General features: G+C 40.4%; 1 protein-coding gene across 2 annotated transcripts in view; it reads left to right on the top strand.

Annotated features, from left to right (window-relative positions):
* Positions 1–27,774, top strand: part of LOC126465310 (anaphase-promoting complex subunit 1) — a 335,155-nt gene that overhangs the window by 255,757 nt on the left and 51,624 nt on the right. For both annotated transcript variants that reach the window (XM_050096297.1, XM_050096296.1), the window contains exons 28-29: positions 9,093–9,288; positions 9,530–9,597. In XM_050096297.1, coding sequence (XP_049952254.1) covers positions 9,093–9,288; positions 9,530–9,597 — 264 coding nt within the window. The remainder of the gene's footprint in view (positions 1–9,092; positions 9,289–9,529; positions 9,598–27,774) is intronic.

The raw sequence follows: 27,774 nt of genomic DNA, 5'->3' as shown, positions 1-27,774 counted from the left end.
CTGTTGCCTCTGTAACTAATGAAAAGGCTGCTGCCACAAACCACTTGTTAGTGTGACCTCTCCAGAGAGACTTTTCTGAGTAGTTGCACCTATGGCACAGCCAACTGCATTGTTGAGGCAGGTAAGCCAAGCCAAGCCATGCCACCATGACAAGGAGTGTCCTGTTCTTGATGCAGTTTCAGTTTGATCAGAGTGTGGTCTATTGGTGAAGTTTACTGTGTAGTGTCACAAGGATGTCATTTTGATGCTGTTCGGTATGGTTGAATTCTTAGAGGTATTGAAGCGAGTCCCTCTCCCTCTCTCTCTCTCTCTCTCTCTCTCTCTCTCTCTCTCTCTCTCTCTCTCACACACACACACACACACACACACACTGTGACATTGAATGTGCCAGAAAGTGTCATTTTAAATCTACATTCAACATAGACTAGTCCAATATGTATTGAGGTTAACCATTTCACAAAAGACTAGATATCTGGCTTCGTTGATATAACGAAGTCCTGGTGCACGCAAAATTGCTGTTGCAAAGGCTACAGTTGTCTGAGGATCTGCAGAGTACCTACAAACAGCCTATCATATTCTCAGAGCAGTCTGTCTATATGGCATATATCTCGTAATGTGTGTCCTGCTCACAGCAGTGTAGAATCATATCCATTTATAGTGGAATCAGCAACATGGGATCCAAGTAAGAATGAATGGAAAAATGTGCATTTTCCAGATTAATCCTGCCTCCATTTGCAGAATGACTCATGTTCCAAATTGTGCATTTTCCAGATTAATCCTGCCTCCATTTGCAGAGTGATCCATGGTCCACATTTATCTAAACATAATGTGGTAGTTTGGACAATCACAGAAACATCATGGAAAGATGACAGTTTGGCAGTGGTGGGGATCTTTGTTTAGGAGTGCATTCTTGCTGTACACTGTACTGCCTCAAAATATTCTCTGTCACTCTGAAGTTCAGTTTTACCTTTGTGACAGTACACAGTTACCCTTGTGTGTAAGTGGTCTTTATTTAGTGTTAACAGCATGGTCACAACCTGTGACTATTCAGTATCTTTTACACAAAAAGACTTACGCAGCTATAGATTAAATTGACCTGCTTCCTGCTTGCTCAATGATTTTCCTCATACACATCCATATAAATGAAAAATAATCTTACATGCTTAAAAGTGTAGTGTGTTGTATACAAATAAAATGAGACCATTCACAATCACGCCAAGATAATAGTAATCCCTGCCTCTGCCAAAATTATTTTAAATATTGTATAGCAGTGTAGTGATAAAAACACTTCCCTTTTGTAATTTAAAATAATGACTTAATGTAATATTTTGTTTTGTTATCGCACATAACAAGATAACAAAGATGTAATGATGCACTAGTCAGAGATAATAATGATAGGAGGAAGTTAAACATATTGCTACATTCCTCATTATGTACATATGTTAATCACATCAAAAATTCTAATCTGACTGCATTTACTTTCTTGACTAAATTAAAACCTCTCTTTAAGCTATCGGATTCTATCTGTGAAATAGCTATTATCTCTTTTCTTTTAAGCTTTTATTAAAGGGATATTCTTGTTACTTTCTTTAATAGACCGTTTCAGTTTATTGTACCAGAACCACGTTACTGTGTGGTCAGGGTGGAACAATGAAATAAAAACATCAGAACTTTCGTTTTGCATTGCTGTAAGGCATGGTGAAGTTTATTCTCTGTAGTTCGACACACACACTGTACACCATTTCCAATGTAGCCCCAATCCTAACTTGGCTTTAACAATAAAAAAAAAAAAAAAGCCATCACCTCTGCAAATTAATTGATGCTGAACAATTTTCAACCTCTTCAGATGTTGGCTTCTAGCTAATTACTTTCCCCAATTATATGTTATAAGAGTGCGTGGAATCTTGATCCATCTCAAGAAACAAGTGTCTAATAAAGCTGTACTTCAGGTTTTAATGGTTCTTTAAAACCACTCATGAAGTTCAGAATGTGATTGACAAAATCTTATGTGTAAGAAATAACATTGTCTGTCAGGAACTCAAGCTATCCGGTATCTAAACAGTAGTCACTGTTACAACCATAAATATACTGTTGAGTCTCATCACGACCTATCATGATCTTAATCAAAACAAACACATAAAACTTAACTGGAGAAGATTTAGATGTCATTCTGTACTTATAATAAATCAAAGGCTTTCTTCTACTTGAGAGATAATATGATATCCTTACACTCCATAATAGATCTATTAATTTTTCATCCACCGTTATAGGTTTCATTCTTTGCACAGAAAAATCTCAACAAAAGTTAAACAGTGATCCAGTAACTAACAAGAAAAATATATAAAATTTGTGCTAATAGGGATCCAGAGGCCACACACCTTCCTTCCTTAAACAGGCAATATTCTGAATAATCTTTCATTACAATCCACCCTCCGTCTCTTCACCATTACCACTGAATGTATTCATCTCTACTTCCTCCAATTACGTATACTACTAATTGACACTGCTTATAGTTATGCCCTATTCTGTGTAGAAAATGATAGTTCAACAAAAGTTGAAACAAATTCACAAATACCTTATAAGTTTTTCTTCTTGTTCTTCTGGTGGTGGTGGTGGTGGTGGTCTTCATTCCAAAGACTGGTTTTATGCAGCTCTCGATGGTACTTTATTCTGTGCAAGCCTCTCCATCTCTGAGTAACTACTGGAACCTACATCCATCTGAATCTGCATACTGTATTCATCTCTTGGTGTCCCTTGTGATCTACCCATTTAATCTTCACCATTCTTCTGTAGCACCACATTTCAAAAGATTCTATTCTCTTCTTGCCTAACTGTTTATCTTCCATGTTTAATTTCCATACATAGCTACACCCCATACAAGTACTTTCAGAAAGGACTTCTTGACACTTAAATCTACACTCAGTGTTAACAAATTTCTCTTCTTCAGAAATGATTGCTTGCCATTGGCAGTATGCATATTATATCTTATCTACTTCAACTGTCATCAGTTATTTTGCTACCCAGATATCAAAACTACAAATTTCTTTTCTTCAGAAACACTTTTCTTGCCATCGCCAGTCTACATTTTACATCTTCTCTATTTCAATTGTCATCTGTTGTTTTGCTACCCAAATAGCAAAACTCATCTACTACTTTAAGTGTCTCATTTCCTAATCTGATTCCCTCAACATCATCTGATTTAATTTGCCTACATTCCATTATCCTCATGTTGATGTTCATCTTATATCCTCCTTTCAAGACACTGTCTACTCTGTTCAACTGTTCTTCCAAGTCCTGTGGTGTCTGTGACAGATTTACCTCAAAGTTTTTATTTCTTCTGTCTGAACTCTAATTACTACTCCAAATTTTTCTTTTGTTTTCTTTACTGCTTGCTCAGTATACAGATTGAATAACATCGGAGATAGGCTGTAACCTTGTCCCACTCCCTTCTCAACCATTGCTTCCCTTTTCTGCCCCTCAACTCTTATAACTGCCATCAAGGTTTCCTAAAAATTGTAAATAGCCTTCTGCTTCCTGTTTTTTACCCCTGTCACCTTTTGAAATTGAAAAAGAGTATCCCAATCAACATTGTCTAAAGTTTTCGTGAAGTCTACTAATGCTGTGAACGTAGGTTTGCTGTTCCTTAACCTATCTTCTGTGAGAAGTCGTAGGGTTAGTATTGCCTCATGTGTTCCTGTGTTTCTCGAGAATCCAAACTGATCTTCCCGATGTCGATTTCTATCAGTTTTTGCATTCGTCTGTAAAGAATTTTTATTATTATTTTGCAACCATGGCTTATTAAACTGATAGTTTGGTGATTTTCACACCTGTCAGCACCTGCTTTCTTTGGAACTGGTATTATTATATTCTTCTTGAAGTCTGAAGGTATTTAACTTGACTCATATGCCTTGCTCACCAGATGGAAGAGTTTTGTCATGGCTACCCCAAGGGAGTAGTCGTAACGGAATGCTGTCTATTTCCAAGGCCTTGTTTTGACTTAGGTCTTTCAGTGCTCCATCGAATTTTTCACGCAGTATTGTATCTCTCAACTCGTCTTCATCTATATCCTCTTCCATTTCCATAATATTGCCCTCAAGTACATCTCCCATGTATAGACCCTGTATATAATCCTTCCACCTTTCTGCTTTCTCCAGATCACTTTAATTTTTGTGTAGGCAACGTCTATCATACCTCTAGTGATGTATGCTTCTGCATCCTTACATTTCTCCTCTAACCATTCATGCTTAGCTATTTTGCACTTACTGTCGATCTCATTTGTGAGACGTTTGTATTCCCTTTTGTCTGCTTCATTTACTGAATTTTTGTATTTTCTCCTTTCATCAATTAAATGCAATATCTCTTGTATTACCAAAGGATTTCCACTAGCCCTTATCTTTTTACCTACTTGATCCTCTGCTGCCTTCAGTATTTCATCTTTCAAAGCTATCCATTTTTGATCTACTGTATTCTTTTCCCCCGTTCTTGTCAATTGTTCCCTAATGCTCCATCTGAAACTTTCTACATCTTGTTTCTTTCATGTTATCCAGGACCCATCTCTTAAATTCATACCTTTTTGCAGTTTGTTCAGTTTAAATCTACAGTTCATAACCAATAAATTGTGGTCAGAGTCCACATCTGCCCCTGGGAATGTCTTACAGTTCAGAACCTAGTTCCTAAATCTCTGTCTAACCATTATACAATCAATCTGAAACCTTTCACAGTCTCCAGGTCTCTTTCCATGTTTATATAGCCTTCTTTCCTGATTCTTAACGAAGTGTTAGCTTTCATTAAATTACCGTATTTACTCGAACCTAAGCCACACTTTTTTTCCGGTTTTTGTAATCCAAAAAACCGCCTGCGGCTTAGAATCGAGTGCAAAGCAAGCGGAAGTTCTGATAAATGTTGGTAGGTGCCACCACAACTAACTTCTACCATCGAATATATGTAGCGCAACACAGGCATGCTTTGCAGGCACAAAGATAAATACTGGCGCCAAAACCTCTGCGTCAGTAAATAAATGTAAAAAAAAAAAGGTGGAAGACGAGCTTTTTTCTCCGCCCCGAGTTTCGACCACTGCATTTTCATACATTATCCAACGAAGTAAATACAAATTCCGTATTGTTCATCTTCGAATGTAGCAGCATTCCAATGTACTACGAAAATCCGACTGACAAGACTTTGGGAGGTTTGTCAATATGGCCAACTCTACATTCTGAATTTTTTCATACCTGTGAGAAGAGATGGTTACTAATTGGAACTTTTATGAATTGTGAATCACATGCAGTATTCTCTTATAAGAATAATACGAATATAAACATTTTGCATTGTTTCGTGTTTGCTGCTATCTCACTTAAATCCTGTCTGCCTAATAAACTACGAAACTAGAGTGAGACAACAGCAAACATGTAAGAATATACATATCATGTCATGTTTATATTCGTATTATTCTTATGCCTGATAGTGATACAATCAGAAATGAAGCATGGTAGTTGACTAGATTTTTAAATCTAAGATGACTCTAATTTCTGTGCAGAATGTAATGTACTAAAGAGGCGCCTGCAAAGGTTTTCAAACGGAGAAAAATTTTCGCTAAAATCTCCTTCAGAACATCTTCTATCATACGCAGTCTATTATTTGGTTCTTGTTGATCATTATCAAAGAAAGCAGCAGTGTAAGTAACAACAAATAACAGTCTCTTGCCGTTGTTTTGGTTATGAGACAATTCCTCTCGTTTTTTATTTTTTATTGTAAGCCGCGGTAGCGCGCACAAAAGCAAGCCATGCCGCGACAAACAATGCATGACTCAGTACAGTAATGCATTTTCAGCTTAGAGTGATGTAAACACCTATAACAAAGAGAACGGCACTTATCAGATCAAAGAAAAATATGCAATCAAGTCAAAGCCAGACGAAGCACATGAAAAAGAAGGGTACCCGTATAAATACGGACGGAGCGCCTGACGCATAGCAATGGCTACCTGGTTAAGCTTAACTGCTAAGCTTACGACTCGAACCAAACTACTGTAGCTGTATCGTCATTCATTCGACCTAAATTGTGTCTCATATTACAATGGACCAACTTTATTTCGATTTGGAGGTGCGGCCTAAAACTTTTCTCTCCTCTTGAATTTTGAGTCTCAAATGTCAGGTGCGGCGTAGATTCAGGAATTTTTTTTTTTCCTAGATTTTGAGTCTCATTTTTCAGGTGTGGCTTAGATTCGAGTGCGGCTTAGATTCGAGTAAATACGGTACAGTCTCTGTAAAACTGTACCGGGGAGCTTCCTTTTTCATTCCTGTCCCCCAGTTCATATTCACCTATGACTTTTCCTTCTCTTCCTTTTCCTACTATTGAATGTCAGTCCACCTGAACTATTAAATTTTTGTCTCCCTTAACTATCTGAGTAATTTATTTTATCTCATGATACATTTCTTCAATCTCTCTTTCATCTGCGGAGCTGACTGGCATATAAACTTGTACTACTGTGATAGGTGTGGGTGTCATGGCTATCTTGGCTCCGATAACGCATTCTCTATGCTGTTCATAATAGCTTACCTGCATACTTTTTTTTTTCATTATGAAACCTACTCCTGCATTAGCCCTATTTGACTTTGTATTTATAACCCTGTATTTACTTGACCAGGGATCCTGTTCCTCCTGCCCCTGAACTTGACTAATTCCCACTATATCTAACTTTAACTTATCTATTAACCTTTTTAAATTTTCTGATGTACCTGCCTCATCAAGAGGTCTGACATTCCACACTCTGATCCATAGAATGCCAGTTTTGTTCCTCCTGATAATGACGACCTCCTGACAAACAAAACTCCCCATCACAACCCCCTCAGATTTAATGATAAGATGGCCCATCAAGAACTGAACACCAATAAAACATGAAAACAGGAAGGAGGTGAACTGAACTGTGAAAAAGAAGCAAAATAAAAAATGAACGATCTAAGCTTAACACGTGCAATATCGAGAGAAACTGAACAGCCATGACATCATGGTTGAGTGGTCATGATGTGGGACTGTAACCCAGATGAGTCATGTTCAAAACTCCCTCGTGCCATTTATTTGCATTTTATTTATTTATTTATTTTTTCTCACGTCATTATGAACTGTTCGACTGGTCATTGAAATGTTTGTAGTCTTTCTGTAGCCTTGGCAGCTATCATACTATACATGGGTTATAGAATATGTCTCATGTGGTAAGAATACGTTACCATTGCAAGCAAATGTTACGAATAGTGAGAGCAGGCAAGTTACCACATAGATAACTCACAGAAATGAAAACAATAAATAAACAGGTCTGAACTATGTTACAACAAAGAACCCGTGTAATTGTGAAACTGTTGTGTTCATTTGTTGCAGCATATGTGACAGACTATTTTACCTCTGGAATATTTTACCCAGGAAGTTGCCATCATCATTTAACCATACAGTAGAGCCACATGTCCTTGGGAAAAATTACGGCTGTAGTTTCCCCTTGCATTCAGCCGTTCACAGTACCAGCACAGCAAAGCTGTCTTGGATGATGTTACAAGGCCAGTTCAGTCAATCATCCAGACTGTTGCCCCTGCAACTACTGAAAAGGCTGTTGCCCCTGTTCAGGAACCATATGTTTGTCTGCCCTGTGAACAGACACCCTTCCTTAATTTTCAGTGTGATGCCTTGCCATTTTTTTTCCTCCAGGTGCAGTTGTACAATTTCAGCCTTAGGCCATTTTCACGTATTTTATGGATGATTTTTAGTAGTAAATTACACCGTGTATGTCATTGCTCATGTGACTCCAGGTTATGGTCGTAAACTAAATCTGAGATGTTTTATGGTATTTTAGGAGCACATTACTTTTGAGCAAAGCTTTGCAACAACTACTTGAAAATAATGTGCTCCTAAAATAGTGTAAAACATCTCGGATTTATTTTATGAGCATAACATGGAGTCATAGGAGCAACAACATACATGGCATAATTTACTTCTGAAAAATCATCCATAAAATACTTGAAACTGGCCTAAGGCTGAAATTGTACAATAGTACATAAATAAAGAGAATCTTTCAAAAAAGATACCCCTCTATGTGCATTGCTGAGACAAGGTCCATGATTCATTGGAGGAGGGGGGGGGGGGGGGGGGGGGACATTATAAGTATACAAAACTAACTGATGAAACAAATAGCTATGAGCACTCTATCTTGTTGTACCCATGACTTTGATAAGTATATCTAGCAACATTGCAGATACACCTATCAAACCATCACCATACTTAATACATCTTGTAGGCATGAGGCCTCCTTCCTTCTACCTCAAACTTCTTTCTAACTCTCTTCCTTTTTGTCGTTGAAGCCTAACTTATCCTTCTTTTCTTACAATTACAGAACCACGTAGCTGTAAACAATCTGTATCATCTAATTCTTTCACTCTAAGAGCTACAGATTCTTGAACAACGTTCTTTATTGTTGTAACTTTTCTGTCATAAGAATTTGGGTTCTATCTCTACTTGAGCCCCTGACATGGTTTTAATGCTCATGTTCTTGTTCATCTGAAACAACTCATTCGATGTTCCACTTTTCATCACGTTTTCTCTTACTGGTTCCGAGTTGCATGTAGGTCAATACAGTAAATTGAGTATATATTTAATTTGCTGTTTTTCACAGCATTTATTTCACCTGCAAAGGAAAAAAAACATAGTGTCTCATAATGTGACTGATGAAACATACACAAGCAGAAGCAAGGCATCAAAGATGGCATATTGGGGCCCTACATGCATAATTACTTCTGAAACAAATGGTAACTGATAATTAGAGTTATTCCTATCAACATTTTTTTCCTGTTGCAAAGATATGATTTGATTCTTATCTTGCATAACTTCAGCTGCTTTCTATGTTTTATGAGGCTGGTTAAATAAAAATGCTGTATGCAGTAGAATTAAAGAAAATAGAACTAATTATTTTTAGAATTGAGTTACATTTGTGGTTCATTTATGGAATTTTGAAATATTTTGCACTTCATATGAAAGTGATAAGCCAAAATTACATGGGCTCTGTGAAATATCATGTGAAATAAATTGTGTGCTAAATATAACGTTGGTTTTTACAGGTACCATTTACAAGCATTTCGTCATTTATATGTACTGGCTGTAGAACCACGGTTGCTGATGCCTCGAGATATTGACCAAGGCACCTTGTGCTATGCACATGTGAATGTTGTTTACCTGGACACCATCCACTACCAAGGGCAAAGTGTTCGATTAAGAGCACCGTGCATGTTACCAGAACTAAGTTTATTGAAAGAGGTATGTGGGGCAAATAGTTTTATTTTCAGTTTGTTAGCTATAGAGAACATTTCAAATCTGACTGCCTTGTATAGTAGAAATTAGGTTAGATGTACTTGTAGAATAGCAAGATTGATGATTTGAGAGACCTTACTAAGGACTTCTAACCAGAACAAAAAATGAAAAAGAAAGTTAATGTATGTTTTTTGTTGCACTGGATTTTGAGTAAGAATTATTAATTTACGATGTCCACTTGTTATAGGTCCGAGTGGAGGATGATCGCTATTGGTCTGTGACTTTTCATAGGGACAAGAACTGGGATAATTTAAGGTAGATATTTATTTATTGTATAATAGACTTGAAATACAGTTGTGTAATTAATCTTCCACTACCCCTTCTACCATACTATATAACTTAAATGTATCAAAATGTCTTGCTTTTTGGGCTGTTAAACAGGTTTATTCCAAGCTCCTTAAAGAATACATTCTTAGTGCAAAATAACTGTAAATAAACATAGTGTTGCATTTATTACACAGAAAAAGGTGCAAAAGTCATGCAGTGTAGTACATGGTGACACGCGGGAGACGGACGGTTTTGAACTGCGTAGTACTGAGGGCACGGTGGTGGGAGGTGGTCGTGGTGGGGATAGTTCTGATCCACACAAGACCCCATTTAATTTACTCAGTCACTATGGAGCAGTGGGACTTGCAACATTGAGTGTTTGTCTATGACAGTTTCGTGAAAAGTGGTGAGTCTGTTATTGCTACGCAGCGATTGTTTCGTGCGCAGTTTAATGTCGGTCGACATGGAGCTTTTCCAAGCCGTAACACAATCCTCATATGGGTGGAAAACTTCAGATCAACTGGAAACATACTGGATAAGAAGCATCCTGTCCCGAGACGCAGAGTAACAACACCAGAAAATGTTGAAAGGGTAAGGCAAGCGGCAGTCAAAAGACCAGGACGGTCAGCTAGACATCATGCTAGTGAGTTACGAATCAATCTTGAACCAGTTAGACGAATTTTGCATAAAGAATTAAAATTCTATCCCTACAAAATGCTCATTGTCCAACAACTTACCGAGCGAGGTGGCGCAGTGGTTAGACACTGGACTCACATTCGGGAGGACGACGGTTCAATCCCGCATCCAGCCATCCTGATTTAGGTTTTCTGTGATTTCCCTAAATCGCTCCAGGCAAATGCCGGGATGGTTCCTTTGAAAGGGCACGGCCGACTTTCTTCCCCATCCTTCCCTAACCCGATGAGACCGATGACCTCGCTGTCTGGTCTCCTGCCCCAAACAACCCAACCCCAACCCCAACCCAACTCCTCCAACAACTTAAGGAAACTGATTTTGCTGTATTAGAAGACTTCGCTTACAGAATGCAAGTTATTTTTGGATCGAATGAAAATGAAATTTCATTGATGAGCGATGAATCTCATTTTCATTTAAACGAGACCGTGAATAAGCAAAACCTACATTACTGGGCTCCAGAGCATGCACACCTTATCCACCAGTGTCCTCTACACTCAGAAAAAGTAACAGGCTGGTGTGCTCTTGGCTCTGTTGGCATTATTGGACCTTATTTTTTTGAAGAGAATGGGGCCACAGTTACTTTTAATTGAGTTCATTACATTCATATGCGTTTGGTTCCAGCAGGATGGGGCAACATTGCACACCGCAAACACTTCATTGACAGTTCTTAGATGTATGTATCCTGGCCGTATTATCTCATGTTTTGGCAATGTTCCTTGGCCTCCCAGGTCTCCCAACTTGTCAGTATGTGACTTTTTTCTGTGGGGTACCTTAAGAACTGTGTCTACAACCACAAACCACGAAATTTGGACGAGTTGACAAATGCAATCATTCAAGAAATTGCTGCCAGCCCTGCAGAGATTTTAGTCCATGTGATGAAGGATTTTGTGAAGAGACTTGTGTCCTGTATTCGAAATGATGGACATCACCTTGGCGACATTATTTTTCACAAATTACTTTGTTAACTAAAATGGCAAATAATGAGCTTTGATTTTGGGTAAATAAACATGCATTAATTTTAAAGTTGGATGAGTATTATTTCATTAAAAACCGTCCATCTCCTGTGTGTCACTGTGTACATCTTACTTGCAATTGGCAATCCACAACTCCCTAACTAAACACATTTTCAAGTTAAGGTCTTACAAATATACATATAAAAATATAACCCACAGTCATTATCATTAAAAGGAAGGAAGTGAGTTTGAAAGCTACCTTCAGGAACATTTTTTAAATGCACTATCACATTTCAAGTCTTTTGGCCCCATTTATAGGTGTGGCAAATTCTCAGTTTCAGGTAATTTTTGTTCTTACATTAATGTTGTACAAACATAAACCAGTCTATACAATAAATAGTTAATTAGATGGATGAACAAACAAAAGCAGTATACTAAACACTCTGCTTCATTTAGTGGCATTTTCTATATTCTGTTACACATCTTGCTCAATCGGTCACCACAATACAGTCCACAAAAGACATATATACAAGTTCGGTGAAGTGTACACAGAATCATGTCAAAGATATATAAATTATTCAGACGTTGGCTATTTTCAGCAAAAATACAGTTTAAACATGCAGAGCATAGTGTATTTACTTATCCAGTAAACCTAAGAAACTATTAACATACCAATGCAGATGATGCTACTGCAAGTAAGAGATTAGACTATATGTCTGTAAAACTGCAGGACAAATTACAGCTTTCTTATGTCATACGCCTGTTTGAATAATAGCAGGTAAATTTCAATTTCTTCTAGCAAATCTTTTTTTACCTTGCAGGAATAATTTATTTTCCCTTCTATACTCCCAAGGGGAATAGGTGCCTAAGTGATGTGCTAGTTAAGAAAAATGACAATAAATGCTGGGGTGTGCTGGAAGATATGTGTGGGATGGTTCTAACATACTAACCTATAAGCTGACAACTACAGTAAAATTCAATGAGCTAATACCTCGTAATCAAGCAGGGTACTCGCTCATGGTGGAGATTCTGGGTTGGGTGGACCATGACTGGCTTACAGCCTTTGTTTGATGTTATCTGGCGGCACAGGAAAACCTACTTCAATGGCACACTTGGCGACAAAGGGGCACTAAAATGGCCTGGGATGGAATAGAACTAAATCCGTCTGGTTTCCTGGCACGCACTGCACTTCACTGCACTTTTTGTGCTACTCTGCATGCAGTACTCCAATTGCTGATACTGGGAGGATGAACCAGGTGTCCACATCATGCTTTGATCCAGTAGTACTCATCTTGTTAAATGAACTGCAACAGTACACTGACACCGAGTGCGGAATAAGAATCCTGCGGTTCGTGCACACCCAGCAAAATGTGGTGGCAGACGAAGACACGAGCCACATGGTGTTGCATGGCACGAGTGAGCTGCTGAGAGCACGGCAGGGGTTGTTGCCTCATTGGAGCAAAACAAGAGACTGCTCGAGTGATAGTTCCGTGTGCCTTGTATCTGGCAAGTGTGGATGCCTAAATTCTCCCTCCGGTAAAGCTGACCAGCGAGAGTGTTGGGGGGCTGGTTTCTGGTCTACACAGCCCCCTTCTCTGCTGCTACAGATGGAGGCAATGGAAGGAGTCGCTACACAGTTCCCCCCTTTCGAGAGAAAAACAAAGGTGTCAACCACACAGAGGAGTGTTTGAAGCTGACTGACAGTGCTTGCTGGGGGGCATGCATGAGTTGGTACTGCTGTGCTCATGTTCGCGCTGTGGTTTCCGATGAGAGGATGGGCATGGGCAGCTCCTACACATGGCGCTGGTAGTGTGTGAAGTAGCATCACTGCTCCAATGGTGCAGATGCTAGTGGCGATGGTGACGACACTCTGTTGAGAGTGGTGGGCACATTTGGGGCATGGTGCTGCTGATGTTGGCTGGATGCTGCGGAAAGGGTAGTGCGGTGATGACATCATGGTCCCAGGTACTGATTGGTGTTACTCTTGTATTCAGTTAGTGGTAGACCAGAGACAGTGTCAGCTGGTGGCTTGGACATGCCATCGTGGGGCGGTGTCGACGGTGGTACATCAGGGACAGCAGAAGGTGTTGGCACGTGTTGTATCGAGTACGGTGTTGATGGTGTTGTGGCTGGATCTGGTGGTAAGTGGGGTAACTCCACCTCGATGGTGCTGTGCTCATTGGCTGGAGGGGCCTCTACGACTTACGCCGGCTTGAGCCTGTCCGTGGAGATGGATGCTGTGACCGCAATCAGATGAATGGAGAACGTTTTGTCCCCAAGGAGTGGAGTGGGCCTGAATACTGAGAGTGGAGCGGCAGTTGGTAAGCATCAACCTGAAGCATGACGTGTGCATGCTGTGAGGTCATGGTGGATGAAGGTATGGTGCTCACTAGGATGTTGTGGAGGTGGTGTTCATAGTTGAGCCACGTAGCCTTGGAACTGCTACACGAAATGTGGGATGCTGTCAGGAGGGAGTGGGGTCACTTCCAAAAATCCGCCAGTAATGGCAGGTGGCTGTCCATATACTAGCTCAGCAGCAGAAGTTCCCAGGTTGGTTTTGTGTGATCTGCAGACCTAAAAGTTCCAGGGTTAGGGCAGAGGACCATTCAGAAGAATAACATGTGAGGGCAGTTTTAAGTGTGCAGTGGAACTGCTCCATCATGCTGTTAGCTGCAGTGTGGAGCTGGTGGTATGATGGAAATTGGAGCCGCAGTGGCTATCTGAGATCAGAAGAGGGCAGAGATGAACTGGCACCCGCGGTCTGTAGTGATGTGGGCAACTCAAGTGGGACATCTAGGTCTGAACAAAGGCTGCAGCCAAAGTTTTGGCCGAAATGTCTAGGATAGGTGTGGTCTCCATCCAGTGAGTAAATCTGTCAGTAATTGTCAGCAGATGTTGATATCCAATGGAGGAGGGTAGTGGACAGACAATCTCGAGGTGAATGTGCGTGAACTGGTGTTGTGTAGGGCAAAAGGCAACCACAGGGGAGGCAGTGTGCCATCTGACCCTGGTGCACTGGTGTGGAACACAGAACTGGGCACGGGATAAGAATCATGTGGTTCGCATATACCCTGGCGAAGTGCGGCAGATGACGTTGCGAACCATGTGGTGTTGCACGGCCAAGCTGCAGAGAACACAGCTTGTGGTGTTGCCTCGTTGGAGCGTAACAAGAGACTCATAGAGTGATGGTTTGCTGCGCCTCCTATCCAGAAAGCTCGACCGTCTTAAGTTCTCCCTCTGGCAGAAGTTTCCAGCGAGAGTGTTGGGGGACTGGTTTCTGGTCTATGCAGCCCACCCTCTGCTGCAACAGATGGAGGTGATGGAAGGAGTCACCAAAACCGTAACTGTATTATGAATGATGGTTTGGCTCTTTTCTATGGCATGCATTTTGTATAGTGTGTGTGTGTGTGTGTGTGTGTGTGTGTGTGTGTGTGTGTGTGTGTGTGTGTGTGTGTGTGTGTGTGTGTGTCAAAATAGTGTGCTTTGAAAGCATATTCTCTCTAGAGCAGTTGTGGGACTAGCTCAACATGTGTCTACTATTGAAATAAGACCAGTATTCACAAGATACTTTCGTCCATCAGTCTTTACGTGTGTCTTTCTCAGAACCTCTCCGAAGTACGATAAGCATACATTTTTCTTTACATTTATTTTATCAGTTTTTCAGGGGGTGGGGGAAGTGTTCAGTTATGTAAAGTGTTTATGTATGATTTTCATTTGAAGAGAGTTTACTTCTGTTTGAGTCTTTGCATTATTTGTTGATATCTCGTAGTCTTCATTTATTGTTTTAAATCTTCTTAAGGGAAGCTCTCTTAGATGGGAACCTCTTTTTGTGAACTGGTGTGCATAGAGTCAGTGGCAGTGATCCTGTATGGTGACTGTATTTATTAATAGGTGGCTGTGCTATGAGTTGTCATGTTGTTATATCTTTTTCTCCTGCTCTCAACTGAAATTAATTTAATATGAAAGCTATCTTTTTTGTGTTACAGTGCTTTTACTTTATGGGCCTTGTGGCGAGAGTTTTGTGAGTGGACTGAATTCTTATGTTTGTTCTGCTACAAACATATGGATTGCATATGGCCTTTCCTATCACAGATGTAACACTGAGGTTGTCAGGAGGAACAGTCTTGGTGTTTATGCCGTGTTTAACAATGAGGGCAAGACTTAATTCTGTTTGCCCATGTATCTGCCTATGTAGTGAACTGCGTACGCGGCGTTTACTTGGCTTGGCTAGCGCAAGCCACCGGTGCGGAATGGGGTGATCACGACTAAGGGATGCAATCCGACAAGCAGCTGGCTGCTCACACGTATGAGCCGACAAGGCACTGGAACCATACTGATCTAGTATTTGCATTACCTGCTGAAATGATGGGTCGGACTGTTTCAAAATTTGTTCTCTAATTATGACATCAGGCACAGGGTACACGACGGCATCACACAACATTACAGCTAAATATAAAGAACTGCAAGCACATTTGAATTTGTATTTCCGTGTCATACCCTGCAAATCTGTTGCCCACTTGCGATAAGTTTGTTCTGACCATTTTTTGCAATTGAATAATTGGTACCTAGCTGCTACCACATTCACTTATTGGTCATAATAGTTAGTTAACAAAGTGATTACTTGTTCGTATGACAGTTACTCGGAGTGGCATTAGGATGTAACTCCTGGATAAGTCTGAACACTGCATTTCCTACCATTGATACTAGATAAGGAAGTTTCACAGTACCTGGTACATTGTGGGCAATGACATGCACCTCAAACCATGAGCGCCACTGGAGCCATTCCTCTTCCTGTTCACAAAACTGTCGAAAAGGTGGTATAGCAGTTGTGGTAGGCGGTGCTTGTTCTGTCGGGCGCGTAGCATTGACTAGTAGCTGCTGCACTGTGTTGAGCAGTGTAGAGATCTGGTTCATCCAAAACTGAAATAACTGCATTAACTGCATTTAACACTTGCAGCTGCAGCACCTGAGCAGGGGGTGTGACAGGTGGAGGGGTTAATATTGGAAGACACAAATGCAAAAAACATACAAGGCAAGTATTCTAAATAATGACAAAATCAAAGAAATGTTCTGCAATGCCCACCTGGAAACACTAATTAGCAAAAACGTCAAAATACTGGTGAATCAAAGCGAGCGCCCCTGCGAAATAAAGATAAGAGAATTAAGGCACCTGCAAAATTATGGACGTGGCCATTGGCATGTAGTTCAGTTGATGACTCGTTGCCAGTTGTGGGGTCTTGCCCATTCGTCTCTAATAGGGTACTGAGTGAGGTGGTGCAGTGGTTAGCACACTGGACTCGCATTCGGGAGGACGACGGTTCAATCCCGTGCCTGGCCATCATGATTAAGGTTTTCCGTGATTTCCCTAAATCACTCCAGGCAGACGCTGGGATGGTTCCTTTGAAAGGGCACGGCTGATTTCCTTCCCTGTCCTTCCCCAATCCGATGAGACTGATGACCTCGCTACCTCAAACAACCCAAACCCCAACTAATAGGGTGCCTATGGGATGCAGTGTTCTCGGAATGCTATACAACAGTTCAAACAAATAACATTAGTAGTTTTATTTTCTAGAAAGCAAATTGACAGAACTTAACTTTGGAGATTTACAACTGTCACTGATAACTAACGTCCATGATCTGTCACACATCACTGATAACTAATGTCTGCGATCTGGTGCCAATCTGAGTATCCAAGGCTAGCAGGAGCATCACTTATATTCCTTTCTGCTAGGTGTTGCTCTTGGCTCAGCACGGTCCAATTCTGCGCGCCATTGGCCACTTGTTTCCTCACCTTCTTCTCTCCTCTTGTGTTCTGCATCTTCGTTCCGGTGCTTGTGATTACACCAGAACAAATTTGATATGAAAAGAAGTGCTGTGAAGGTCCTCCAGCTGCTGTCTTGATGAAAGAAGAAACAGGAAGAGTCTCTTCAAGAATATTTTCTCATAATAAAGGAAACTGCCAGCTGTGGTGGTATTGATAATAAATCGCTATTTCAGTATGTGATTGATGGAGTAGAAGACAACCCAGGCCCAAAACTTCTACTCCATAGTGCTAGGAGTATGGAAAAGTTTAAGGAAAAAATGAAGCAGTACAAAAGAGCTGTGAAATTATTGCCAAGAAGAGATAACAAAAGTTACATCAATGAAAATTTAAACTCCAGTAAGGAAGATGCTAAAGAATCAAGCAGTAGAAATATTAAAAGTGTAGCTTTGGATCCAAGCAAAGTGTTTCAGTCGTGGTGCAAATGGTTGCAAGTCAGGTAATTGCAACAACAAGATCAAGGGAAAGAGTTGCTTCAATTGCAATGAGTTTGGCCATATCTCTTCTGAATGCACGAAGGAGAAGACTAATCTAGATAATTGTGAACGCAAACACTGTAAGAAGAGCATGTATCAATAAGTAACAGAGAGGTGAAGGTGCCAACTGGATGTGGCATTCAGCTTAATTTATGACGACAGAATGTTTATGAGATAGTGGATGCTCCAAGTTTGCAAAAAACAGATGTAGTCTTGCAGGATTTAGGAAAAAATTCGTCTCTCCATAAGGTTATCTCACAGACATTATTGGGGTTTATGATGTGAAAATTGAAACAGATATTTATGTGGTTTCTAGAGATGCAATAAATTTAGAAATGGTCGTTGGAAACAATTTCCTAGAGCAAACTGAAATTTTAATAAACAAGGGCAGAGTTACTATTAGGAAACCAGTAGGGGAAGATCATCTTAAGTGTATCCATGTAGTAGACAAACCAGAATGAGATACTGAAAGCTCTTTTAGTTATGAAATGGAGAAATACATCAAAGATTTAGTGACCAATTACACCATAATAAAGATGAAGTCCACTGATGTCAGAAAGGAAAGAGAGAAGGAAACTGTGAGAATCAAGTTCATCTGAATATACTAGCCAGGTTGTAGTTGTGAAAAAGAAAAATAGTGATTATCATGTCTGTATGAACTACAGAAAATTAAATAAGATCACAGTGAAAGATTATTACCCATTGCCCCTCATAGAAGATCTTTTGGATAAACTGCAAGACATCTGTGTGGGTCCAACACTAGACCTCAAGAATGTTGTAGAAGAATAAAGCTCAAAGTATCTCGCTTGTGACTCACTCAGGACAGATTCAGTTCAGGAAAGTTATGTTTGGTGCAAAAAAATTCATCTGCAGTGTCCCAGAATTTTATAAACACTATTTTTTTTGGGCAGTGGATCGAGTGAACATTGTATTGATTTATCTGAACGATACTGTAATATCAGCAAAGGGTGATGATGCACCTCAACAGCTTAGTTTAGTGTTAGAAACTGCAGTAGAATATGGATTGGAAATTAACTTTTCAAACTTCCAGTTGTTGATGAGAGCTGTCGAGTTTCTTGGATATATTATACAGTGTGGATGAATCCGACCTCCTTCTGAGAAGACATTAGCTACTCAAAACTTCCTTGAACCAACATCTATTGCAGCGATACAAACTTTCTTCAGTCTAACAGGATACTTTGGGAAGTTTCTCTCAAAGTACTCTTCAGTTGCCAAACCTCTAAGCAATTTGCTGAGGAATAATCAAGAATATAAGTTTGAAGAAGAGCAGAGGCAAGTGTTCCAGATGCTCAAAGATATTCTTGTATCAGATCCAGTTTTAAAAATCTACAGCCCAAGGTACGAAACTGAACTAGATAGATGTAAGCCAAGGAGCGTTTAGAGCCATACTATTACAAAAATCTCTGGATGATGGTGGGTTCCTCCACACTCGTATATGAGTAAAAATAACACCATATCAAGAGGAAAAGTGCAATAGTTATGAGCTTGAAGTTTTAGCTATTTGTTAATGTCTTAAGGAAATTCCATGTGTATTTACTAGGAATATGATTTGAAATTGTAACAGACTGAACTGCATTCCAAAAGACTATGGATAAGAAGGGGTTTTCACCAAGAATAGCAAGATGAGCTTTAGTCTCGGAAGAGTATTCCTACACCATTGAACACTGATCTGGTTTTAGGATGAAACATGTAAATGCCTTAAGTCGTCGTGTGAATAGTGTACTGTTTAGTTTTGCAGATAGTTTAGTAGCTAGAATTAGGAAAGCTCAAGAGAAAGATGATGGTTAGCAGCAATCAAGAGCATTATCAAAGAACAGCCTAATGGAAACTTCTAAATGAGGGATGGAATTCTGTTTAAGTTCTTTGATGTAAGAGAGACTTTGGTGGCTTCAGGCCCTATACAAAGTGAAGTTCTCAATCCTGTACATAGGAAAAGTCATTGCGCAGTTAAACAAACTGAGGAGGAAGTAAAACAAGATTATTATGTGCCAAAGTTCACTGACAAGGTGAAAAGAGTGATCTCAAATTGTGTAAAATGTTTAATTGTTAATAAGAAATCAGGAAATAAGGAAGGTTTCCTTCATTCTTATTCAAAGAAAGTTATCCATTATATTCTTATCACATGGGTCATATTTGACCACTACAATCAATGCACAATGGATACAACCACATTGTAAGTATTATTGGCTTATTTACCAAGTTTATCTGGTTGTATCCTGTAAAGACTACAAAATCAGCAGAAACAATTATTAAGATGGAATTACAGAAAACTAATTTTGGAAATTCAGCCCATGTGATCACTGATAAAGGAACTTACTTTACTTCTGAAGAATTTGAGTAGTACTGCACTGCTGAAGGAATTGAGCAATTTTTAATAATGACAGGACTCCCTAGAGCCAATGGACAGGTTGAGAGGACCAGTGCTACTTTGGCTAAAATTGTTGCTAAACTTAGTATTGATAGGCCTTGTGAATATTACAAGGTGGTGGTATCAGTTCAACATGCCATGTGTTCAACAGAAGTATTGAGAAAACACAATTTGAACTTTAGATAAGGATTAAGATGCGCTTACAGACTGATCTTCACATCACAAAGTTATTGGAAGAAGAAATTATTAATTCACTTGAAGAGAGATGTACTAAACTGAAGGAAGATGCTGTTGCAGATCAGTAAGGTGGATGAAGAAAATCATGGTAGTTTCAACCAAAGTCAGAAGAAACCCTCAAAGTACAAACTTTGTGACCTGGTGGCAATAAAACAAAACCAGCTGGACCAACACTAAAGCTGAATGCCAAGAATTTAGGCTCCTACCAAGTTACAAGAGTTAAAACTAACGATACCTATGATGTATGCCAAGAAGCTGATAACTGTGAGGGTCCCAGAACTACAACAACATGTACTGAATTTATGCAACCCTGGCAAAGTGACTACTCATTATCTGAGTTGGATGATTATAAAGCTGAACGAATGTGAGATTCAGTTTGGGGGGCAGGGTTTAGGGTTTCCCTGCTGATGAGGCTGGTGACATGCGGGAGAATGAATATTGGAGAGTAGTACTGTGTATTCATGGAGGAACGATTCATGGAAAAAACACAAGTTCATTGATTAAGTTCTTTTCTTTTGATAGTTAAGTACTAAAGTTGTAGCTAGGAGATTAATAATCAGTTCTTCGTGAAAATTAGAAATGTTTTTCCTGCAACATAAATGTGACTTTGGGCTTCTGTGGCTGATGTCATCATAAATAAAACTGTTAAGGGCATGTGACCACATTATACAGTTTATGTAGACCAATGTCTGGGCCAGTATTGCATGTGGCTTTCATGAGGGTGTAGTTGTTGCTGGACCAGTGCTGCATTATATGGTGTGATTTAATCCTGACCGAGCGAGGTGGCGCGGTGGTTAGACACTGGACTCGCAATCGGGAGGACGACGGTTCAATCCCGTGTCCGTCCATCCTGATTTAGGTTTCCGTGATTTCCCTAAATCGCTCCAGGCAAATGCCGGGATGGTTCCTTTCAAAGGGCATGGCCAACTTCCTTCCCCGTCCTTCCCTAATCCGATGAGACCGATGACCTCGCTGTCTGGTCTCCTTCCCCAAAACAACCCAACCCATTTAATCCTGCTGCTGATGAGCCAGTTTGTCAGGAACTCACCAAACTCTATTTTTGATTGGATGGCAGGAGGCGGCGGCGGGGATGGGGACATGGGGACTGATAACCTTACTGAAGTTGTGAATACGAAGCTAATTACTTTTACGTTACAATAACTGAAGCTCAAGATGCATTATGCCCAAAATATAAAAAAATACCAATAAAATTTACTAAAAGCAGTCTCGATTGCATAAATATTGTATTTAAATTGGTGACCATTTTCAATCTACTGTACATAGATCAATCATCAACAGACCTTGTACTTTGCAAAGAGTGTAGTAAAACAGCTTAGAGGTAACAGAGTCATTATAATATCAAAGGGAAATAGTTATAAATATAGTTACTATGAATAGTATACCCATGATGGTGACAGGAGCTGGGCTGGCAGAGCAGGCTGTTCTAGAGAGATGTATTAACAACTGTGGCTCAGCTGCTTGTGGTTCAATAGTGATGCCTCTACCCCATGACTCCAGCATGGCATCATTACTGGCCAATTGGTATAAATCATCAGTATAACTAATAAAATTTACTCCTAAAATACACTGATTTTGTCCATTAACGTAAAAAACAAAAACAGTTTTTCATCCTATTCTCCAGAAGAAGAGTGACAAGTGTAGTGTAGGCAGTGGCAGATACATATGGGGGACCCCCTGTGGGGCTGCCCGCATGCTACCTGCGTCGCTCCCGCCAGTCAGCCTGCATGCTATTCATTCATTTCTTTCGTCAGTCAACTTGATTGAATCGAGTTATCGAGTAGTTGTACTTTTCTGTGTAGCACATGTGTCTGCATCATCATATTTTGTGTGTTTCTGTTTGGCACATATATAGCGAACATATACCTACGAGAAAAGTCTCAGCCATTCTAATGATCTTGATATGTTATTCTGTCTGGCATTTGTTCGAGAAAAGTTGCGAATATTCTGCTGTTTTCTCATACAGAGAACCTTTGATATGTAGTGTTATAAATGCAGACTATTCGCTGAATAAGAAGCTAGTTTACATTCAGAAGCAGAAATATTAAGACTGAAGAATTTTATTTCAACACTGGTCCACATTATGACTGACATGAGAGAATGTTTTGCTGAAGAAAATATTTATCATTTAAAATTCAACATACTTTTGCCCTCACAACTACTGAAACATCACGGTAATGATCTGGCACATAAATTGAGTCAGTGCTTAACTGAACTACCATTCTTTGAAGAAGAATCACTCTTTGTGATTAAAAAGAGACTAATGGGAGAGATTCTTCAATACAAGCAAACTAGCAGGAATGCCCTTAATGATTGTGATTCTGTTATGCAAGTGTTGTCTCTTTGTCCTAGAACTGACTTTGCACATGCTGTACAAAATATTTGCTTGTCTACCTGCGTCTATTGCTACAGTAGAAAGGAGTTTTTCAACATTGCGGCATACAAAGACCTGGCTGAGGTCGACAGTGAAGGAGGGTCGACTTAATGGCTTAGCTCTGTCGAACACTTACGCTGACATTAATTGTCCTAGTGACAATGTAATTAACCAATTTGCCAAGAAGAATAGGCGCATAGATTTCATCATTTAAGAAGGAGAACCACAATTGCAATTTTTTTATATCATAAGATGGCAGTGTCTTGTGTTTGTGTATAATCAGTTTAAATAAAACTTTCTTAAACTTTGCATGTGATTTGATTATTTTTTATTACAGTAAAAGTAAAGGTAACTCAAGATATCTTCAGTGCCCCCTCCTTGAGGTTTTTCTGTATCCGGCACTAATTTTTTGAGTGTTCTGCCAATAAATCACAGTTTTTGGTTTACTTTCCCCACAACATTATCTACGTGATCATTTCAATTGAAGCTATTCGTAATTATAATCCCAAAGTATTTAGTTAAATTTACAGCCTATAGATTTATAATTTTTATTGTGTGACTGAAATTTAGTCCATTTCTTTTAGTGCTTATGTGGATGACTTCACACTTTTCATTATTTAAAGTCATTTTGGGCAATGTTGTGCAGTAACCAATATCAAGGAGGCAGGCTCCAATCACCACTATGCTGTGGGCAGTGTTGGAATGTTGCAAGCAGTACATTGGTTTTAACTGAAGTAGACAAGTTAGGAGTGGCCTCAGAAGGAAGTTCGAAAAAATCGTTGCGCTATTTAGCACTTTAAAAATAGTGTGTCAGTAGCATCTGCTCCCAAGGCTGTGCATGCTTCAGGACAATGCAAAATGCCACGCACCTTGATATTACAGTGAGATGTTTTTGACAGTAAGAACTATCCTCAGTATTGACCACTCTTGCATTTCTATAATTCCAACCAGAATCATTCTTCAAATTTGATAAAAAAAAGGGCACTTCAGGATCAATCTCGCCATTATGTACAGGCTGCAGTAACCACGTGGTTGTACTGAGGTTGAACAACTGTGAATTTGTCAGTCGGTGAACTATCATGACTTTGAAAGTGTTCACCTCGCATTTGTACACGGCTCTGTGAGCAAATGTTACTCGCACAACAATCTAATGTTTTAAATGACGTAACTTCTTTCCGTGGCTGCTCTCAAATAGTCTAGTTCAGCTGTAACCAATATGCCGCTTGCCACAGTCTAGCCTATAGCTCCCGGGGCATGCAGGGTTCGAACCTGCCTCCTCTGGTGTGAGGCCAGACACAGCACTTGCGATGTACCTACACTATGTGATCAAAAGTTTCCGGACACCACCAAAAACATATGTTTTTCATATTAGGTTCATTTTGCTGCCACCTACTGCCAGGTACTCCATACCAGCAACTTCAGTAGTCATTAGACATTGTGAGAGAGCAGAATGGGGCACTTTGCGGCACTCACTGTCTTCGAACGTGGTCAGGTGATTGGGTATCACATGTCTGTATGCATGATTTCCACACTCCTAAACATCCCTAGGTCCACTGTTTCCAATGTGATAGTGAAGTGGAAACATGAAGCGACGCGTACAGCACAAAAGCATACAGGCCGACCTCTTCTGTTGACTGACAGAGATCACTGACAGTTAAAGAGGGTTTTTTTTTTGTAATAGGCAGATATCTATCCAGACCATCACACAGGAAATTCAAACTGCATCAGGAACCACTGCAGATACTATGACAGTTAGGCAGCAGGTGAGAAAACTTGGATTTCGTGGTCGAGTGGCTGCTCATAAGCCACACAGCACACCGGTAAATGCCAAATGATGCCTCACTTGGTGTAAGGAGCATAAACATTGGACAATTGAAAAATGGGAAAATGTTGTGTGGAATGATGAATCACAGTACACAATGTGGCGATCCAATGACAGGGTCGGGGTATGGCAAATGCCCAGTGAACATCATCTGCCAGCGTGTGTAGTGCCAACAGTGAAATTCGGAGGCGGTGGTGTTATGGTGTGGTTGTGTTTTTCACGGAGGGGTCTTACACCCCTTGTTTTGCATGGCACTATCACAGCACAGGCCTACATTGATGTTTAAGCATGTTTTTGCTTCCCACTGTTGAAGAGCAATTTGGGGATGGCGATTGCATCTTTCAACACAATCGAGCACCTGTTCATAATGCACGGGCTGTGGCGGAATGATTACATGTCAATAACATCCCTGTAATAAACTGGCCTGCACAGAGTCCTGACCTGAATATCGTGGAACATCTTTGGGATGTTTTGGAACACGACTTCATGCCAGGTCTCACCAACCGACATTGATACCTCTCCTCAATTCAGCACTCCGTGATGAATGGGCTGCCATTCCCCAAGAAACCTTCCCACACCTGATTGGACATATGCCTGAAAAAGTGGAAGCTATCATCAAGGCTAAGCCGCCCGCGAAAGGCAAAGGTCCCGAGTTCGAGTCTCGGTCGGGCACACAGTTTTAATCTGCCAGGAAGTTTCATATCAGCGCACACTCTGCTGCAGAGTGAAAATCTCATTCTGGAAACATCCCCCAGGCTGTGGCTAAGCCATGTCTCTGCTATATCCTTTCTTTCAGGAGTGCTAGTTCTGCAAGGTTCGCAGGAGAGCTTCTGTAAAGTTTGGAAGGTAGGAGACGAGGTACTGGCAGAAGTAAAGCTGTGAGTACCAGGCGTGAGTCGTGCTTCGGTAGCTCAGTTCGTAGAGCACTTGCCCGCGAAAGGCAAAGGTCCCGAGTTCGAGTCTCGGTCAGGCACACAGTTTTAATCTGCCAGGAAGTTTCATATCAGCGCACACTCCGCTGCAGAGTGAAAATCTCATTCTGGCTTATTAAAGATGTTTACCCAGAAAAATTCATCAAGTTTCCTGCAGAAATGCTCTGGGTCCACTTAATTGTGTTTTGGGGATCACGTTCACTTAATTGACTGGAATGGTAGAAATACTATTCATTTATGAGTACTTTATGTTGTCTTGACATTTTCTGTAGATAGGCCACAGCTGATGCTTTCCTCTTTCTATACCCCTTGCTAAAAGGCAGCAAATTCTTATATTGTTTATTTATTATTATTATTATTATTATTATTATTATTAATAATAATTATTATTATTATAACAATTATTATTTATTGCACTTAAAGAGAACTGTAACCTCACTAAACAAGATCACTATGCTGTATTTTATCACCAATTGCCAAGCATTGCATGATGTTTTTGAAGATAATGCTTACAGAGCCTGATAAAGTGTCTTTTTCAAGTCTGAAGATGGATATTTTATCAATGTCTATGTTTTTATAGCGCCCATTGAGACCTATCAGGACTGCACGATGCTAGCTAGAAAGTACTGGGACCTACTAGTTTATACTAGAGCTACCAAAGTTTGGTTTTGATCATTATTAACTATTTGATGATTGATTTGATTCATTAGTCTTCCAACTAGGGACCACAAGCTTACAATCATGATGACAAATACTGCTACTTCGTGTTTTCTTCATCTAAACAATTTTTTTTTTCATTAATGCACTGTGTCTAGCACAGTGTTCAATTGGCCATGTAACACCAGCTGTCTTTTTCTAATCTCGGAAGGTCCCAAATGTCGCTACAACTGTTCTGTACCATTTTTATAAATTGGACCCAGTATATTGTAAAAGATATTTCTCATTACTCTTCGTAATTCTGCAAACAAATTTTTTTAGAGGATAAATCACTCTGGTGCACATAGATAAAGTAGGGTCTATAAGTTTTGTAATGACAAATTTTGAGATGAAAGGATGTGGGTTTTAAGGGAGAGGGTAAGGAGTCATTCCAATCCCGGGAGCGGAATGACTTACCTTAGGGGGAAAAAAAGGACAGGTATACACTCGCGCGCGCGCACACACACACACACACACACACACACACACACACACACACACACACACACACACACACATATCCATCCGCACATACACAGACACAAGCAGACATTTGTAAAGGCAAAGAGTTTGGGCAGAGATGTCAGTCGAGGCGGAAGTAAAGAGGCAAAGATGTTGTTGAAAGACAGGTGAGGTATGAGCGGTGGCAACTTGACATTAGCGGAGGTTGAGGCCTGGCGGATAACGAGAAGAGAGGATATACTGAAGGGCAAGTTCCCATCTCCGGAGTTCTGACAGGTTGGTGTTAGTGGGAAGTATCCAGATAACCCGGACGGTGTAACACTGTGCCAAGATGTGCTGGCCGTGCACCAAGGCATGTTTAGCCACAGGGTAATCCTCATTACCAACAAACACTGTCTGCCTGTGTCCATTCATGCGAATGGACAGTTTGTTACTGGTCATTCCCACATAGAAAGCTTCACAATGTAGGCAGGTCAGTTGGTAAATCACGTGGGTGCTTTCACACGTGGCTCTGCCTTTGATTGTGTACACCTTCCAGGTTACAGGACTGGAGTAGGTGGTGGTGGGAGGGTGCATGGGACAGGTTTTACACCTGGGGCAGTTACAAGGGTAGGAGCCAGAGGGTAGGGAAGGTGGTTTGGGGATTTCATAGGGATGAACCAAGAGGTTATAAAGGTTAGGTGGACGACAAAAAGACACTCTTGGTGGAGTGGGGAGGATTTCATTGAAGGATGGATCTCACTTCAGGGCAGGATTTGAGGAAGTCGTATCCCTGCTGGAGAGCCACATTCAGAGTCTGATCCAGTCCCGGAAAGTATCCTGTCACAAGTGGGGCACTTTTGGGGTTCTTCCGTGGGAAGTTCTGGGTTTGATGAGGAAGTGGCTCTGGTTATTTGCTTGTGTACCAGGTCGGAAAGGTAGTTGCGGTATGCGAAAGCTGTTTTCAGGTTGTTGGTGTAATGGTTCAGGGATTCTGGACTGGAGCAGATTCGTTTGCCACGAAGACCTAGGCTGTAGGGAAGGGACCGTTTGATGTGGAATGGGTGGCAGCTGTCATAATGGAGGTACTGTTGCTTGTTGGTGGGTTTGATGTGGATGGGCGTGTGAAGCTGGCCATTGGACAGATGAAGGTCAACGTCAAGGCAAGTGGCATGGGATTTAGAGTAGGACCAGGTGAATCTGATGGAACCAAAGGAGTAGAGGTTGGAGAGGAAATTCTGGAGCTCTTCTTCACTGTGGGTCCAGATCATGAAGATGTCATCAATAAATCTGTACCAAACTTTGGGTTTGCA

Source organism: Schistocerca serialis, chromosome 1 (genome assembly GCF_023864345.2).
Source record: "Schistocerca serialis cubense isolate TAMUIC-IGC-003099 chromosome 1, iqSchSeri2.2, whole genome shotgun sequence".
NCBI lineage: Eukaryota > Metazoa > Arthropoda > Insecta > Orthoptera > Acrididae > Schistocerca > Schistocerca serialis.
This window is presented reverse-complemented; position numbering and strand designations above follow the sequence as displayed.